At 37.1% G+C, this 20110-nt stretch overlaps 1 protein-coding gene across 6 annotated transcripts in view; it reads right to left on the reverse strand.

The window, feature by feature from the left end:
* LOC306850411 (ribosomal protein S6 kinase 2 alpha) overlaps positions 1-20110 on the reverse strand; it is a 61587-nt gene that overhangs the window by 20924 nt on the left and 20553 nt on the right. The window contains exon 1 of one of the 6 annotated variants that reach the window (XM_079386046.1): positions 367-533. The exons of 4 other annotated variants lie outside the window; for them this stretch is intronic. In XM_079386046.1, the coding sequence (XP_079242172.1) occupies positions 367-408 (42 nt within the window). In that variant the 5' untranslated portion in view covers positions 409-533. Of the gene's footprint in view, positions 1-366; positions 534-20110 lie in introns of those variants that run through there. One more of the 6 variants, XM_079386047.1, reaches the window with a different exon arrangement.

The following is a 20110-nucleotide window of genomic DNA, read 5'->3' on the forward strand; positions in this document are numbered from 1 at the left end:
ACAGGATATAACACCAAATAGATTTTTTTGCAATGCTGATCAACCCACAAAGCTACAGCCTGCAGCTCTCTGCATAAACCAGACGTTTCCTGTTTCAGAAATGTTCAAACCAGTTCGGTCACACAGAAAAGTCATAGTGAAACGGCTTACAAATGAGGGACGTGCCCACAAAAAACTTGTTAAAACCTCTAGTAGAATTTTAAACAAGAAAAACAAGCGCAAATCAACACAAGTCACAACATCTGGACCTCTCGTTCCTAACCACATCAGAATAGAGTGTTTCCTGTAGTTCTCATCTCTTATCCTAAACAAACCCCTCTATCCCTCTTCTCTCGATTCCCTCGGGTGAAGGACAAATACACTTGCCTGTTGCATGCATGGTTTGGTGCGGAATATATGCCTCCACATCTCCACCCTGACCCATGTCACTAAGGACAGAGGCTTCAGCGAGGACTGTCCGTCACAGGGCTCTCTGTCTCTCTCTCTCTCTCACAAACACACAGAGACCTCTTGAGTCATTAGAAATGGGGAAATGTCGAAAAATGCAAGGGACAGATGGGTGAGGTGTATTTATGTGAGGGGCCTGGGTAGGAAATGGCGAAACTTTAGATAAAAACCTCACGTCACTTAATTCCTTTCTTGGTATTGCCACAGATGTGTTTCCACACTTCGATGGCTTTAGCTACGGAAGAACGAACTCAAGTATATAGGTTACATTTACTGTGCAGATATGCACCCACTGATTTTTGCTCACCACTTGCATAATCTACTAGCATCTGCAATTGTTGAGGGGTTTTAATCTAGTTTCATTTATCGTTATAAGTAGCTAATGTTTTAATGATGCTGTTGTCATCAGTGGTGGAAAGTAAAATCGATGACATTATATTCCCAGCAAAAAATGTTATCAATACACCAACAAGTAATATTTAGTATTGGTCACACTTTATATTAGGCGGCCTTAACTACTATGTACTTATTTTTTGATGCAAGTACAGTGTACTTATTGTGGTCATATTGCATTGCAAAACACTTTTGCTGCTATTGAGGTGCTATTAATATTCTATTGCTATTAATATTCATTTCTGCAAATGCCAATACATATTTAACATCTTAGAAATGACATGAATTACCATTATTGACCATAATTTAATAAACAATATAGTATATTTATAAATTAATATAAAGCTACACTACTGTTTAAAAATTTGGGGTTTGTAATATTTTGTTTAGAAACACATTAACCATTGATCGTTTTAATGTGTCTTTGCTAAATAAAGGTAGTCTATTAATTTCCCAAACTTTTGAACGACAGTGTAGACTATGTAAAAAATGTTCACTGTTAGTTTGATAAATAATGCAGTAATTCATTACAATGATTTGAAACTTACTGTAAAAATTTGAATAAAAACAAAACTATGCTCAATCTAATTAATATTTATGACCCTTTACCAGCACACTGACTGAACGCTTTGTGACTTCCCAAGGACGTCGACACCTTCCCCGCTCACCCGCCAGTTAAAAAACAAAACGATGCCCGTGTCCAAGCTGTCCCCACAGCTTCAGCCCAACAACACACCCCGACATCTTCACTACTCAGCCTCCAAAACCATCTGAATGCAAGTTGCAACAGTCACAGATTCGCGTGTGTTGCTAAGCAGCAATCGCTGCGGAGTCTCGTCGCGTCTCTTTGTGTGGCCACCTGTTGCACTGGATTTACAGAAGCGCTCCTTCCGAACAAAGACGCGCGTGCAGCTGCTGTGTGAGCGGAAGCGATGTGCATCGGTCACGCCAATCAGCTGGCAAAGGGCTCGAAGAGGCTTAAGAATTAATTGACAAACATGAAGTGGGGAAAACTGTTTGAGTCTCTTTGATCAATGAAAGGCGTTTATGAATATGTATGCAACCCTCATTAACTGAGCGAATAAACATTTATGAGCAGAGAATAGTCTGGTTGGGCTGGTGGTAAGTGGCTGAGCACTTCATAGTTTAAGAGTCTCTGAGAGGGAAGCATTGTTTTGGAGTCTCTTAATTTGGAAGCAGTGAATGGGTGCCAATGCAGTGCAGTAACCGACCACCAGATGGCAGCGTAGGTCTGTGTAGAAGAGTAAATATCAAAATGCTTTAGAAAGAAAGGAAAAGAAAAGCAGCACTGCACTTTCTTTCAGAATTTGCACTGCGGCATCCAACAACAGCACAATTTAAACAGACACGTTTGTACAGTGAGGCTTGCCATAGACTTCTATTGGGGTGGTGATGGCGCAGTGGATAAGACACATGCCTTTGGTGTGAGAGACCCGGGTTCGAATCCACTGTGAGACACCAATGTGTCCCTGAGCAAGACACTTAACCCCTAGTTGCTCCAGAGGCGTGCGACCTCTGACATATATAGCAATTGTAAGTCGCTTTGGATAAAAGCGTCAGCTAAATGAATAAATTTTTTTTTTTTTTTTTTTTTATTGTTTTTATACTGACATAGCCTAATATTTTCTATGCAATAAACCTAACCCTCGTCCCTCACAGAAACCTTTCTGCATTTATATTTTTAGATAAACATTATTTAGTATTTGTAATCATTTATTTTCCTCATGGGGACTGCTGGCTGGTCCCCACAAGGTCAAAAATGTCAGGTTTTACTATCCTTGTGGGGACATTTGGTTCCCACAATACAGGCAAATCTTGACCACACACAAATACTGTCCAAACACAAATAACATGTGTACTTGTTTCAGAAAGCCTTAAAAGTAACATTGCCAAGTCTTTATTAGAGCGATTTATTTCCTATCAGGGATAAACCAATTTGATTAAGTATCGTTGTTTAAAGGGGAATGGTTATTATCTGATCTGAACCTCAGCCTTGAGCAAATTCAGTCTGAACAAGCATCTGTAACCTGATGAGCAGCTCATTCAGTAAATCTTATTACTGTCAGAGACCATCGAACGCTAGACTTTCCAGCAGAGATCAGCGTGTACCTTCAGAGCTTCAGATATACACAAGTGACGTTCTGCATATAAAATGTACACACGCGCACACCCAAATTTTCTTAAAAATCATTAAAGATGAACATTATTTTTATTAAGGTTTCATCTGCCCACTGAAAAACCTTCTTCCGCCAAAAGTGTAAAGTGCTGAGAATCAAACAAGCCGTATAGTTGCTCTAAACACACTGGGGTGGTTCCTGTTATCAAATTCCGATTCCTGTTTCCTGTTATTCTGTGATTCCGGTTGCTTTCCCACACTAACACCGGTGCTTGCGGTACAAGGCTGTTGTATTACATTATTAAACTACATTAATCACAGTAACTGCATTTTTAACCTCGGAGTTATGGCATTTATGAATGCTCCCCTGTTCTGTTTCTGCTGTGTTTCAAATTCCCATCGCATGTAAAAGTACATTAAACATCTTCTGCCTTGCTGTGATTATATGACACCATATCTTAGTTTAATTTTCAGTGTGGACAGAAATTGCTTGTCGCACTGTGCCTGGTTACAATTCACCAGCTGTACAGAGTAGGATAAAACTTGTCACATTTCATCTGGGCTTGCAGATGAAACAGACTCGGAGTCAAATCACCATTACAAAATATTATTCAGGACAACAAAACTCAATACAACAACAAAAAAGTATGAATCACTTCATTTCGATTGAGTGATGTAAAAAAATACTTCAGTGAGGTTCATATTTCTTGATAGTGGCTTGACGTCTGTCTTGCCCAAAAAAAAGAGTGGTAGTATCTATGCAAATCAGATGAATGTGATAACTGGAAAGCACAGATGAACCTAACCTTGCTGCTTAAGTGAACAGCCTGTCTGACACAGAATACCGAAACATAATAGGTTGTTAAAATGCAAATAAATTCAGGGAGTTTGGAGTGAGTCACGTCAAGTCTGGAAGGGCTAAATATATGCCGTTTCTAACAGAAGAAGAGAGGAAAGGCGGATTACTCAATTAGGCTCTCTTCCTCCAAATATTTTTTCGCTTTTTATGAACTGTGTACCTAAAAAAGTACCAAATATTCAAGATTGGAGGGAGACTGAATATGCCATGGAATAATCATATCGGTGAACCACTGATCTAAATATTGGTGGGGACCAGCGCCCTTATTGTCTACACTGGTTACAACATATCATGTATCATTCTGCTCTATATAAGTGCTTTGTGAATGTGCAGTTATTCATAATGGGGAAAAAATGAGTCCAATTATCAGATTAGAATGATATTTGAACAAATCCATAATTGAGTAACATATTAGACACCCTCTGTTTAACCTCATTGATTTGGGCACCATTTTCTCATTTTAAATTAAAACTTTCAGCCTTGATCAGCATCACATTATACTATATTTCTTCAGGTCAAAAAAATGGGAAAGGGTCCATTAAAGGGATAGTTCACCCAAAAAAGAAAATTATGTCATTTGTTACTCACCCTAATGTCGTTCCAAATCTGTAAAACCTTTGTTCATCTTCGGAACACAAATTAAGATAATTTTGATGCATTCCGAGAGCTCTCTGACCCTCCCATAGACAGCAAGGATCCTAACAAGATCAAGGCTCAGAAATGTAGCAAGGAGATAATTACAATAATCCATGTGACATCAGTGATTCAACTGTAATTTTACGAAGCTATGAGAATACTTTGTGTGTGGAAAGAAAACAAAAATAATGACTTTATTCAACAATTCGTCTCCTCCGCGTCACCCTGTAGAGCCATTTTGGAGAGTATCACATAGGTGAACAATGTATGCTGTTCTGTGTCAGCAACACCATATTTGTGTTACGCTGTTTACGTAGTTTCCGCTTTGATCTGAATGTAAACAATGCATCCACGTACATACGTTGCATATGTATGTGATACTCTCCAAAATGGCACTATAAGGTGACATGGAAGAGACAAATTGTTGAATAAAGTCATTATTTTTGTTTTCTTTGCGCACAAAAAGTATTCTCGTAGCTTCGTAAAATTACGGTTGAACCACTGAACCACATATTACTATAATTATTATTTTCTATTTTTTTCTATAATAATAATAATAATAATGTCTAAACTATAATATAAGATAAATATAATGTAATGATATAACAATATTTATGTCACGTTAATAATATTAATGATTGTGCTTAATGATAGCCAATATGAGATACTGTAAATACCACAAAAAAAAGAAAAAAGTTGCGCATATATATATATATATATATATATATATATATATATATATATATATATATATATATATATATATATATATATATATATATATATATATATATATATATATATATATATATATATATATATATATATATATATATATATAAAATTTAAATAACTGGATTTAGCAAATTAAGGTGACATAAATCCTTAAGACTAATTTCAAGTACTTGTTGACACAGCCTTTCACAAGGGAAGGACATAGAAAAAGAAAAGGGGTGGAAATGGAAAGCAGGCTTTTTCCACTATTGCTTCAAGCTACAAAGTCCATAATTTTTTTCCCACTTCGAGTCAAGATTTAATACATCAGAGAGGAGGTGCAGAGGGTTTCAATCAGTGTTTAATTAGTAAACCAGTAATTGCATCACTTCTGGTAACGACAGAAAGCCATCTGTAAAATCTAGTGTCTGAGATTTGTGAATGAGTTATACCGGTCAGGTGTGAATGGAAGATTAGGGTTGTGGGGGGTGTCAGAAAATAATGGGAGTCATTGTAGCGATGAGGACGAGCAGAGTAACCATGGAAACTGCTGTCAGGATGGAGACAGGTTTGAAGACGAGAGCCATGGGAGTGTCAGAAGGCTCTATATAACCATATGCTTGTATAGTAATTTCCATGAATTATACACGTACACATGGGGTACGTTTCAAACAGATAAGATATCGGATTAGGATAACCTGGACCTAATTAAACTCATTTTGTTAGAATACACAGAGCTGGTGTCCATTACACCTGTGCAAGACGAAAAACCAGATGACCTTAATACTTGCGTCACACGCGCATACACAAACCCAGACAGAACTGATTAACGTGCACACACACTCGCTCTGAGATTAATGTTGTCCCCCAGCACAAGAACACAGCTCATTAATTCATAAAGCATGTTCTGTGGAGGCCTGTTCAACCCAGGACACCTTACACCACATGCACAGACCGCAAACACACCAGCACTCTCTACCCAGGCTTTCCCATGGATACAAAAACTACCGCTACATGTTTTTCTTAAGGGCACCAAATAACTGCCTGTCCCAGCTGGCTGGACAATTAAACAATAAAACAAGACAAGGGTTGTGAATCATCCCCTGCGCATGCCTCTGAGTGAAGTTAGGGGGCTATGGCTCTCCTTTAACATAAAACCCAATCAGCTTCTGTTGACCACAATAGAAAAAAAAAGCAGAAATTCACTGGTTGATATTCAAATTTTAAACTACTTTAAAGTGAATTAAAAATTAAACACTATAAAATAAAATTAGTAATTTTAAATGCTACAAGGAGCATTTAATTACAGGAGGAGCATTGAATTACAAGTCACTTCAAACATGCATGACTACCTTTCTTCTGTGGTCGAACAAAATAATTTTGAAAGGTTTTTTTTGTCATTCATACAATGAAAGTCAGTGGGGTCCAATGTTGTTTGGGCCCCATTGACTTTCATTGTATGGTCAAAAAAAGTTAAATTATCTTCTTTTTCTGGTTCCCACAACCCTAAAAATGTGGATACATTCTTGCTTGAAGGGTCAAATGTGGCTAAGAACTCTCCACATGCTCCGATTATGGTTGGGAGTACAGGGCGCACAGGGTGATCAGGCGCGGGGGAGTTGCATTCAGAGTCTGTAAAAAATTTTGGATCAATACCATCATTCCGCTAAAAGTCATTTATGTTTTGCGTGAAGTGAATGAGATTTACACGTGTGATAGCAGACAGACACATCAGTGTTGATTCCGTGACTCACTGAAATATTGACTTTAGCTGAATCAACACAGCAAGTCATTGCTAACCAAAGCACAACCTTACAATAACGACCAATAATTCAAACAATATCTGGTGTGATTATTAATCCACTTCGGCTTTGACCAGGGTGATGTGAGAGTAGAAAAACAGAGGAGTACAGACATGCAGACAAATCAGACTTTGTAAAGCAGGGGTGCCGTGTCTGCAGAGAGGGCAGTAGTTTAAGACCTCAGGTGGAGATAAATCGGGATACGCTCACACCTGAAATGAGTGTCTGAAGGTCAGCCAGGAGCAGCAGTATCTTGAGCAGTTAAACATTTGATGGATGTGAAGTAGAGACGGGCATCTTCAAGCCTGGCTGACTTTTCTCATTTCTACAGGCCTGTTGATAAATGGAACGGAGATGTGTGTAATTTAAAACACTGCCGCGGTACAGTGTGTTTGTCACTTCAACATGACAAGAGTGAGTGAGAGGTAGAGCCTGAGAGGAAGCCTTAAAATTTCCCCCATCTTCCCCACTCACCCTTATGATGTGTTGTGTTTTACAGGTTTAGAACAAGATGAGGGTGAATAAATGATGAAAGAACTTTCCTTTTTGTGAGAACTAATCCTTTAAACTCCACACTGCTAAACTTAAACTTTAGCATCTAGTAGGGCTGCACGATTAATCGAATGCAATTGTCATGCGCATCTTGTCAGTAAAGCCGGTTCTGTGATCAGTAGTAAATCTTCACATGCTTTCAGATGGAGCAGCATTTACTACACAGAGCCGTAGTTCACTGAGAAGCTACGCAAAAACCGTGTGCAAAATCGCAGACAATTTAATCATGCGATTATGAAATTAAAGAAATCATTCTGCGATAATGAAAGCTATTTGCATAGCTACTCCCATGAACTACGACTCTGTGCTCCATCTGAAAGCACGTAAAAATACTACATTTAATTAGGGATGCACGATATTATCGGACTAATATCGGAATCGGCCGATAATGGTTTTAAATTTAAATATCAGCATAAATATCACATCAATTCATAGCAGTCATGAACGAAAACACCAGGAGTTTGGCAAACAGTGCTGCTTTCAGTACCGCCTCCGTTCTGCCACTGCCCTCTCTCCCATTGAAAAACTGGAAACTCGCAGAAACCACGAACAGTGAAAAACGGCCCTAACAAGTCTCACAGAATAGCATCTCTGAAATAAACATTTCCTCACAGTATCGTGTTGACTGAAATGAACCTCTGCAAGGCCAAGACGCACAGCAGGAAACCTTGAGCCTCTGAGTAAGGATCTGTTTGCCGTTTTTGTCCGACAGTGACAGCAGGGTCACGAGGAGGTTCACGCATCGGGCCAGACAGCTGTGGGGAAAAAAAAAAGAAAAAAAAAACAAAAACTAGCTGCAACATCTACAGACATCTGAATCTATTTCTGCCTCCACACACCATCTGTCCTGCATGAATCTGCTCACATGGAGCTCTGCAGCCAAAAACAAATATAAACAGTCATCTAACATCTAACAGCAAAGCCTAATGAGCAAAACAAACCTCTTGCATTAAAAATGTGCATGTATTACTGGAACAGAACAGATGAAAACAAAACAATAACAGTTGCTAACAAAGCCATGCGATGAGCCAATTGAGATTATAACAAAAAACAATCAGCAGCAAGAGTCACAAAAATCTTGTAATGAATAATACATAAATCAACACAAATACATTAAGCATCTCACCTTTGGCGATATTTAAGACAAGTTGGAGGATAAGTTCAAAGAAAAATCTGCTTCAGACTGAAATGATCACTTAAAGGGATAGTTCACTTAAAATTGAAAATTGTCACCGTTTGTTCGCCCTCAGGTGAATTTTCATTAATTAATTCATTCATTCATTCATCCTTTCTTTCATAGAATTGAAAATGTTTAGATGAATGGCCTGTCATGGAAACTGAGCTCCAAAAAAAAAAAAAAAAAAAAAAACCAAACTAAACAAATAACAGGTCCACAGTCAATTTTCTGAAGCCATATGAAATTTCATAAGAGCAACAGGCTGAAATTTAAGATATTACGTGTCAAAAATCTTCTTTATCACTTGAGCTCTCAAATCTCATTCAACCTCAAGACTTGTATAGAAAAGAGTAACCTGGACATTCTGCCTAACATCTCGTTTTGTGTTTTTCAAAGACACACACAAAAAGAAACTTCAGCAGACTTGAAATGACGACAATTAAACTTTTGGCTGAAGCTGCAAAAACTACTCCTCTATGGGGGAGTCATAGATCATGACCTGATGGATTCAATCACTGGCCTGCAAATTTAACCAGACCATCAGCAGTTATGGCAGATCACACAGATTAAGTGGATAATCAACATGAGATCTATTTAAGGTCTGTTAGTCTAAAACCACTACAGGCTGGGCCATCATTAGCTGATGGGGCTGAAAGTGTTTTTTTTCCCTGCGGCAGTCCAGTCAAAGCCAGATTTATACAAGAAATCTCAGTGTAAACATATTAATGTTTTATTAAGACGCAACCCGAGCCATGACAGCGAGTCATGCAATAAACTAATATCACAAAATCACTGTGAAAGAGAATATTTAAATAGTGCAAGAGGCTGTGTGAAAAAAAGAAGAGATAACTAGGCTAATAGATAGAGCGAGAGAGAAAGTGATCAAGGAAGAGAGTGTCTCCTTTGCTTTGTGGACATCGATAGGTGGATGATTCTCTTTATTGACTCCACAGTGTCTGTGTGAATCACAACGAATGGCGAAGAATAGTATGTGCAAACAGGATGTGAACAAACACAGACTTACACTTTTAATCACTGTTCTCTTCATCACACATTTGGAAGGGATGGAATTGCCTGATTTGAATCAATTTGGAAAATAATATAGTATGAAATGCAAGTAAATGAAACATTGAACAGCAGAGGTTTCCCATTAGTGATCTCATGAGTCATGCATACGATGTTGAGCTTTTAAAGAATGAGTACACAAAGCGTTATTAGCAGACACTTCCAAATTTAGGTTACATTCATTCACTTGACAGACAGTGATGTTCAAAAGTTTGGGGGTCAGCAAGATTTATTATTTTTTTTTTTTTATATATATATATTTTGCATTTGTAATAAATTGACTAAACGTAAAGACTTTCTCACTGTTACAATATGTCTATTTCAAATAAATGCTGTTCTTTTCAAAAATCTATATTAGTCAGCACAACTGTTTTTAACACTGATAATAATAAATGTTTCTTGAGCAGCAAATCAGCATATTATAATGATTTCTGAAGGAGCATATGACACTAAAGGCCGGAGTCATGACTGCTGAAAATTCAGCGTTGCTCTCACAGAAAATAAAGTACATTTTAAAATACATTAAATCAGACATTTTCAATTGTAGTACCATTTCATAATGTTGATGTTTTACTGAATTTCTAGTCAAATAAATGCAACCTGTGTGCGTATAAGAAATTTCTTTCAAAACCATTAAAACATCTTTTGAACAGTAGTGTAGGTTGCATGTAAAGTATTGCATCACTTTGTGAGTTCTCTGGGAATCAAACCCATCATGCCCACCAACACTGAGCTACAGGAGCTACCAATTGAATTTATGAAAACAATATACACAATATAAATTAATAATGATGTTCCTCAAACATCTACATTGTATCAGGAGCCAAACAAACAAAAGCAGATGGCTAAATAGTAATATTCAATTCGAACTTGCTCATATCTTACAAGCAAATATCAATGTTTATGTGGATACACAGTCAACACACTCATACACAGCGAACACAAAAGCATACAAACCAACATATTACGCCACTGACTGCACTAACCTTTTTCCCCTTCTATTCATTTGCCTCCAACTCCTTCCCTGTCTAAATCAACTTAAAACCCATGAAGAGAACATGCTAAAATGAGAAAAGTGATAGTAGGAGAGAGAAATGTGTTTGAACGGGAATCTGATTAGTTCACTCAAGTATTCTGCACTGCAGTCAGACAGATTAACCAAAGCGCACAGCACAGAACACACTGCTGTGATGTCACACAAGATGATGTCATCCTGCTGGGAGAGAGGGAGAAATCCTTGCTCCACGCTGATGATATGGGTTAAATGTGCCAGCAATTTTGCCGCAGTGCATAAGAGGGGAAAAGACGCCAGTCTATTAAAAGAACCTAAACCAAAGAGTGAGACACAACACAACCGGTTCAAATAACCTGACAGAGAGAGGAAAAAACATGTAAGAGTAGAAAGAAAGAGCAGATCATATTTTTCCTGTGCTCGCAGTGCCGAGTAAGAGTACAGAAGTCCCTCGTGCCAAAACATATCTAAAATGACTCACTTTGAGAGAAGAGCTTGTGCAGGTGTCAGCACATCACTGCTGGCGTCCTGGATCAGCAACAATACGAATGGATACTGAGCCAAGCCGCTCAACACAAGAAAACATGTCAACGCAAGCTAGTGCAAACACATTGACAGGGATTTCTTCAACTGTAGGCCCTTTTAGCCTCTGCACTTGAAGTGTGTTTTAAGAGAGTTTATTTTCCACCTTTCACACTAGTTCATTCAATTTGTACATCTAAAAATGTATATACAAAGCATGAGTGCTTTCCACTTTTTCTGATTTTTGGCAGTGAAACCTCGTGCCAGACCAATGATTTTTGCCACTGATACTGTAATAATTAATATTAATGTTGATAAACAATGCAATTTTAAAAAATGTTTTGTGCCTAGGGAAAAGGCACATTTGGGAGAGTGCAGAATTAATTTTCAAAAGTATGATTCATTTTCTGCATCACCGGGGACTAATGAAAATGCCTCCAATTGGCCACTGCATTCATACGCTCAACAGAAATGAGTGAGATTGGTTATAATACTGACTGAATTTTTAATGCAGTGAGAAGATCTAAACTGCAATGGACATTTTAGTCATACAGCATTTGATTTAGTAGTTCTGGGGTATTTTTACCCCAGTATCTTTAATTTTGGGGGCATTTTTGCTCTTAGTCGCCAATAACTTCTGACCCTGATCTGCACTGATCTCATAAATGGCCTTTCTGCAATCCAACTGACAGAAATCCGCTGTAGCAACGAAGAAGTTTAATACTTGAGAAACGCAATCGCTGTGGGCTTATTCGATTTCTGCACACAAACTTGAGGCATCTTATGATTGTGTAAAGCCTCAATCAAATAGAAAGCAATACACACAACAAGCACTGTTGGGTTGAAGATGCTCTAAAATTCATTTAACAGCACTCTCAGTATGCATGTGTGACAGAGCCTGAGAAATGTATAGATGGAGTATAATTCCGAGTGAGAGTGAAAGACTCATGAGAGACATAAAAAGAACAGCGTTCGAGTGTTGCAGTCAGATCTTCCACAGATGAAATGCACTGAACTTAACACGTCTGTGACGATAAAAGATCTCCCACAAAACCTCAACAAATAAGAACAGTAATAAGAACCCAATTCATTTCATATTTTGGATTAAATCAGGCTGACTGTGGAATTAGAAGATTATGGGACATTTTCTACCACTTACAAAAATAATTAACTTGAGAATGATCACCGGTTTACATGCTCTATCTGTAAAACAAGTCTCAAGCTAACTTTACACAGCCGAGTTAAAGGCTCTGTGAAGTGATGTGCATCATTTCAATTGATTTAAAAAAAAAAATTAAATAAATGCAGCCTTGGTGAGCATAAAGGAGTTCTTACAAAATATTTAAAAATCTTAATGGCCACACATTTTGAAAGGTGGTGTAATGTATGCTTTATAAAAAAAACTTTTTTTTATATTTAATCATATTTTCTTTCATAATTTCTGGTTCTATATTGATAATTGCATATTCGTTTTGCAGCAGTAATTCCTGTCTAAATGTATTAAATGCAATAGTGCCACAATCATGCAGAATTAAGGGCTATATACTAACTTAGAGCTGTATTTACAGATGACATTAGACACAAGTTACATTTAAATTGTCTATAGATCAAAAAGTAGAAATAAATTGATTTGATAAGTTTTTTTTTAAATCTTGAATTAAATGTCTATACTCTCACTGAGTTGTATAACCCTTTTTCCTCCACTTGTTATGATAGTTACTGCCCTTCCCTGAAGGCTGGAAATATGTACCTGATGACATCTATCTAATGTTAAAATCCTCTCTTTTCTTCCTTTAATCCCATTAAAGAACAATCCCTCTTTCTGTTCATGTCTCAGGTTGTCTTTCAGAGCAGGACCTGTGTGTTTGCACTCCTTGGAGGCAGCTGATGATGCTGGAATGTATAATATCTCCTCCCAAAGGCAAGTCCGAGCAGATTCTGTTAAACAAAACACGATCACATACATGCACAGACTGTCCTGGAGTCAGAGCACAGGATATGAACACAGACCGCTTGGAGGTCCTTTCAAAGTGGATCATAACTGCAAAAGGAACACACACACAAGAGTGTGAGGAAGGCGGGCGATTTGTCATTTTCAAGAGAACGATTACTCAGACTGAGTGAGCGAGTGTGACCTATACTCACAGTGAACGTACAAACACACACACACACACAGAGCATTAACTTACTCTACTCAATACCGGATTGACTGCAGTGTCACCATGGTTACACATCACCATGGTTACACAACATATACATACACTGTTATAGATCCAAACCACAAATACATAAAATGGTCTTCCCACATTCCAGCTTGACTCCAATATGCAAGGTCTATTGTTCTGCTATATACAGAAACGTGTTCCTGTAGTGCTTCTTAAAGTAATTTTCATGTTGACTTTATAAGATGGTAATAACATGAAAATACACTATGCTACATGATATTTACATGATACTCCAAGGTATTACCACGCAGGGGCATTTCATCGGCAAGGGAGGCAGTACCTCCTCAAAATATTGGAAAAAAACAAAAACAAATTGTAGAACAAACTGTCTACTCTACACTATCCTATCTTAACAAAATGCCAAACAATGCATTAACATCTTAACAAAATGTTAATAGAACAACGATTATATTACCTAATAGAACATTAAAAAGTGTATAAATCACTCATTTGACTATAATGTAATGCTGTCCAACAGCCACACCAGCAGGTAAAGTTACAGTGGGAGCCCATGTCTCTCTTGCCTCCCCTGAGCCCACTGAGTTTTAACAGACCCCCTAAGCATGCAGTGGGTTTAGTGGGGGGGCGGGGGGGGGGGGGGGGGGGGTAACTGAGAATGAATGGTGGAAAGTCACGTGAGAGGAGGCAATGCCTCCATCGCGATGTGACTGGTTACGATGGGCTGTGATTGGTGCATGTGATAAATCCTGACTCGTGTTCATGAGCATTTGCAAATCAGTCTAAATGAACAATATTATGTTAATGAAAAGACTAATTTAAAAAATGTAAACAACTCACACTTAGAATCACATATAGCCACTTTGTTATGTCAAAATAAGACTTAAAATGACATGAAAACAATCTTTTGAGTAATCCGCTTGGTGAATTGCAAAGTAAATCTCCACATCTGTGACCAATATTTACCTAAAGTATTAAAATTCAAAATTAGTTAAAAGTTTACTATTAAAAAGAATAGCTGAACATAAGCTCACAAATAAAATTGTTTAAATTGTTATGGTCTTGAGTTATTATTTTGGAATAAATGTAAAATGCTTAAAAACACTAACTTTATGAGATTCATACTTACCTTTAATAAATAGAATATTGATTACATTGTTAATTTCAAAATATAAAAATGGTTTTGATATAAAATATAATTCAAGTAAAATGATTTTTTTCGTTTTCTGATAGTGTAAGCAAATGTTAATTTAACCAAGAAAATGGAAAGAAAAGAAAAAAAAATGGAGGACTTTGCCTCCTCATTTCAGAACCCGACCACACACCACTGTTACCATGGTACAAGAAAAATCAACACATTGCTTCGCTGGCAGTATGCCATGGTATTGTATGATTACCATATCCTTGGACTATGTTAATAACATCAGTGTTTTTTTATGATTCCTGACCTCCTATAAATGCAGCTATGCATTTTTCATGTATGTATTGTATAATGACACATTAATACAGTGAAATATTAAATGAATATAAAAATGTGTAAAATATTAATATATGGAAATAAAACAATATGGTTGCCTTTAGTTTGAAGAACATATACGTTATATCTTCTAGGTACTTGGCTGTGATATTGTAATCACACGTACTTGATTCAGTATGGACAGAAAATTGCTGTTTCTGTTGTGCCTGGTAAGGATACAGTGTAATCTGGAATTCCTGACAAATCCATGTGATGTTTGACCTGCAGACATTGTTATATGCGCATGTTTGAAATCCTGTGCATTTCAGTTTTTTAGCTGCTCAGACATGTTTGAGAAACTATGCTCAGCAGAGTGCAGTCAGTGTGCTTCACCTGAAGGGACTGTTTGTGGAGTAACCTTAGGTAAGAAACAGCACATTGTCTTTAATATGCCATAAAAACATCTTTATTCACAGAGCGGTGTCATACAACACTATAAAGAACTATAGAGACACTCTAAAAGAAGAATACTCTCTATAGAGAGTTTATAAAACAAAGAACTAAAGAGGCATTTAATGAATATAAAAAAATATAAAAATAAGTTAACTAGTATTCTACAGGTTTGCAGAAAGGAATACTTTAGTAAAATATTAAGTAACAACAAAAATAATATTAAAGGGATATGGGGTGTGTTGAATGGTATTATTAAAAAAGGTACAGGGCAACAAAATTATCCTCAATATTACATTGATAACACTACAAAAGGATAATATGGATGATGTGGTTAATAGCTTTAATTATTTTTAGTGTTGGACCAAAATTGGCAGAAGAAATTCAAGATCCAGTGTCATCGGAAGATTTGAATGAAAATTTAATTGAAAGAAATACCAACTCAATGTTCCTTACAGAGGTGGAAGAAAAATAAGTAATAAATATTGGAAACAAGTGTAAATATAAAACATCTACTGACTGCAATGACGTTGATATGAAAATTGTGAAAAAGGTCATTGAGGGGATCTCTAAACCAGTAACACATATGTAATCTATCATTTCAAACTGGTAAATTTCCAAACAAAATGAAAATAGCTAAAGTGGTTCCGTTGTATAAAACTGGGGATAGAACAACTTCTCAAATTACAGATTACAGTTTCTTTACTTCCACAATTGTCCAAAATTCTAGAAAAATTATTTAATAATAGATTAGAGAAATTTTTAGATGGACATAAATTAATTTCTGACAGTCAATACGGATTCAGACCAAACAGTTCCACATCAATGGCATTAACTGATTTGAAGAAATTACAAAAGCTAGAGATCATAAGCAGTTTGTAGTTGGAGTTTTCATTGACCTTAAAAAAGCTTTTGATACGATTGATCATAATTTATTAATTAATAAACTGGACCGGTATGGGATAAGGAGGGTAAGTATTGGACTGGGTAAAAACTGAGACAGAAAACAGTTTGTGAAGTTGGGGAATATTCACCTTTGTGCTTGAGCATTGCTTGTGACATCCCCCAGGGGTCAGTACTGGGTCCTACGCTATTTTTGCTTTATATAAATGATATTTGTAAAGTATCAAAATTAGTAAAGTTAGTTTTGTTCGCAGAAGATACAAACATTTTATGTTCTGGGGGGGATTTAAAAGAATTATTAGAGACTATTACTTTAGAAATTAGTAAATTAAAAAGGTGGTTTGATTTAAATAAATTATCATTAAATGTTAATAAAACTAAATGTATGTTATTTGGAAACAGTAAAAAGAGTACACAAGTTCAGATGAAGATAGATGGTGTGGACATATAAAGGGTAAATTAAAATAAATTTCTTGGGGTGATAATATTTGTTAAATTAAGTTGGAAATCTCACATAAACCATTTATATAATTGTCTAGAATTATCTCAGTACTGAATAAGGCAAAGCATGTTCTGGACCACAAATCACTCTACATTCTTTATAGTGCATTAATATTACCATACTTAAATTATTGTCCAGAGGTTTAGGGTAATACATATAAATGCAGATTATTATCTGTCACAAATCCGGTTCATGGTCTTCCGTACACTCACCATCAGAGGTCGCCCTTATATAATATTGACTCTTGCACCACACTACTGTTGCTCTTCACCCACGGACTACAATTCCCATCATCCATTGCACTGACGACACACAGCCGACACCAATCTCACATTGCCCTGATCACACAGCTGATTGCACGGATTACACGCTTTATAAGCCTTGAACTTCCTCTCTGTCTTTGCCGAGTATTGTTCTGCGTATAACACTCTCCGAGCGTTAGCTGCCTTACCGAGCCTTCTGTGTGTATATAGCTCTGAGTCTGGTTCTGCGTATAACACTCCTAGTGTTAGCTGCCTTACCGAGCCATTGTGTGTTTTGTAAGTCTAAGTTTAGTTTGTTTTGTTTATAGTCTCGTTTCCTGTTTCCCGCCCTTGTATGGTGGATGTCTCACCAGTGTTTCCCACACATAGACGAATCTGTGGCGGTGCGCCACAGATTAAATTCCGACCGCCACAGATTCAACACCGACCAGAAAAAAAAAAAAATCAATACCGACCGTCACATATTGCGTTTCGTTATTCTTTTGTACGCTATTTAAAACACGCAGCGAATTCGTTCAACTGCATTTCCTTTCCCTGCTCTCCATCTCTCTGTCACTCACGCGTCTCTCTCTCTCCCACACACACACACACACACACACACACACACACACACACAGCCCCTCCCCTCCGTGCACACCACATCTGTCTGGATCATCTGTGGAGAGAAGACGGCTGGCGAAAGGTTGGCATCTCGTGAACACTTTTAACACAAATCACAGATTAAAAAGTGCTATAAAATATTTTATATCCTGAATACAATAGTTTCAGTGTGTTGATGTTACTGTAAGTCCCGACCCTTAGCAAACGCGATTGCGCCTTCTTTAGAAAGTTAACTAGTCGCAAGTTTGCGGTAAAATGTAGGCTAGCCTAGTTGGGTTGTCGAGGTCAAAACACTATATGTAGCAGCTGTGAATCAAATAAACGTATTATAAATTATGTCGTTTCTTTACTCTTACACCGAATGTTTGCTGCTTCAATCCAGATGAGTATTGAAAAGTATTTTCCGCGACTGAAAAAGGCACGTGTTGAGGATGAGGACCATCCTGAACCGGAGGTATCAGTCTGAAACAGAGCTTAGTCCGACCAGTGTAATTAGTTATGTTATTGTTTACAATATTTTCAGGCTTCAACTAGTGCTGCTCAAGCAGAAAGACGAGGTCAGGGAGAGAAAGAAATAGATTTGTTAGGCATTGAAGAAAGAGTAGGAGAGGAGGAGAGAATTAAATGTAATAAAGTTCTGTGTAACCAATTATTAACAGTTTTTTTTTATTATTAACCTTTAGGAATTAGGAAATCCCTTTAGGGGATCCAATCGTATCCCCTATCCAATCGTTCTTTTCATCTGCAACCCCCCCCGGACAAACATCTAACCCAATCAAAGATATTAAAATTAATTGATTTGGTTCATTTTCAAACAGCACAAATAATGTATAAAGCAAAAAATAATTTACTCCCTGGCAAATGCAATATTCAAAAATTGTTCCTTAATGGAGAAGAGAGATATAATCTTAGGAGACAGTGTAATTTATCTTTATGTTTGTACAACATTAAGAAGCTTTTGTATTTCTGTATGTGGAGTTAAATTGTGGAACAGACCAAGTCTATTGCTCAAGCAATGCCCAAGTGTGATCCAGTTTAAAAAGCTGTATAAACGTATGGTTCTCAGAATTTATCAGGAGGAAGAACGGATCTGATTAGGTGTTCATACAGATTATTTAGTCATAGTTTTTATTTAGGTTTTGTTTGTATATTTACAGTAAATATATGTAGGAAAGTCAAAAGAGTGTATTAAGACAAGGATGAGATGACAGATTTATGAAGTTAAGTTGATGATTATTGTTATTGATTATTGTTACCATGAAGTTGATTTGAAGACGATCGTTTTCGATTATTATTATCAACGTGGAGTGGAGGAGGAGGAGTAGGATTAAATAAGGTTATGCTTCTTCCTACTCCGTTTTGGACATGTATAAGTTAAATTATTTTGTATTGTGTTCTATTGTTTTGTTTTGACTATATTTATTTACATGTTTGAAATAAACGTTTCAATCAATTCAATCAATCAATACAGGCTTGTTAATCAGAGTAATCTCACAAATACACTCACAGCACTACAGGCAGTTATTGGAGGTGCTTGTGTTTGTTTACTTGTATGGGTCCAATAGAAAACTAAATATTTGTCAGTTCACCATCACATCTCTTGTAATGACTAGGTATGTTTTCATGCACTACATGTTATATATGGCACATTTCCCCATCAAGTGCACTGACCTCAGACGTCCAAAGCTGCCTTAATGCTCTACTGTAAGCTAGTAGGGTCATTCTCAGTGAATACAGACTAGTTACTGAGCTAGTGGTCTTCAGCGCAAACACACACACACACACATACAATGTTGTTACTGAAGGATCATATGGAGAGGGCTGGAGGTCAGGGAGTAAAGCTGTATAATCCTCTCCTGCAATTGTGAGGACTCAAATAAATGCAGGATTACCAGATATGAGGACAGCAAGAACATATCATGACTAGGGACTATGCATACAAAACCAAATACTCAGATGACTGATGGACCAATATGGGTTCTAATGGGTTGTTTTTAACCTTGTCAAAACGGCTCTGTTCACAGTGACCCGTTTCACTGCATGCCTCTTTAAATGATAATGAGCTACTGTTCACCCCACCCCTCTCTTCCATTTTTTGCGTATATACGATATGCTAATACAGGACAATTCGTCAGTGGTTGTGGGCGGAGCCTGAGATGACGTCATACTGCTCAGAAAACCAAAACAGCTTAAAACTTACTAAAAAGTACTGTGGCATAGCATGTTTTTTGGACATGCCTGAGGATAAAAGAGGGTAATATAGTATTTTCTGAAGCAATCATTAAATATCACGACTACAGATAATTCTACATCTTTACCACTATAGTTCTCAAAGGACAATTTCCAGAATACTGGACTATCTTTCACTATTAATGAGAGGTAACCCTTGATGTCCACTTAAGCCTGGATGTGATTTGTGAGTCGGTGCAGCAGCAAC

The sequence above is a fragment of the Barbus barbus genome (assembly GCF_936440315.1).
Source record: "Barbus barbus genome assembly, chromosome: 30".
In the NCBI taxonomy this organism is placed as follows: Eukaryota; Metazoa; Chordata; class Actinopteri; order Cypriniformes; family Cyprinidae; genus Barbus; species Barbus barbus.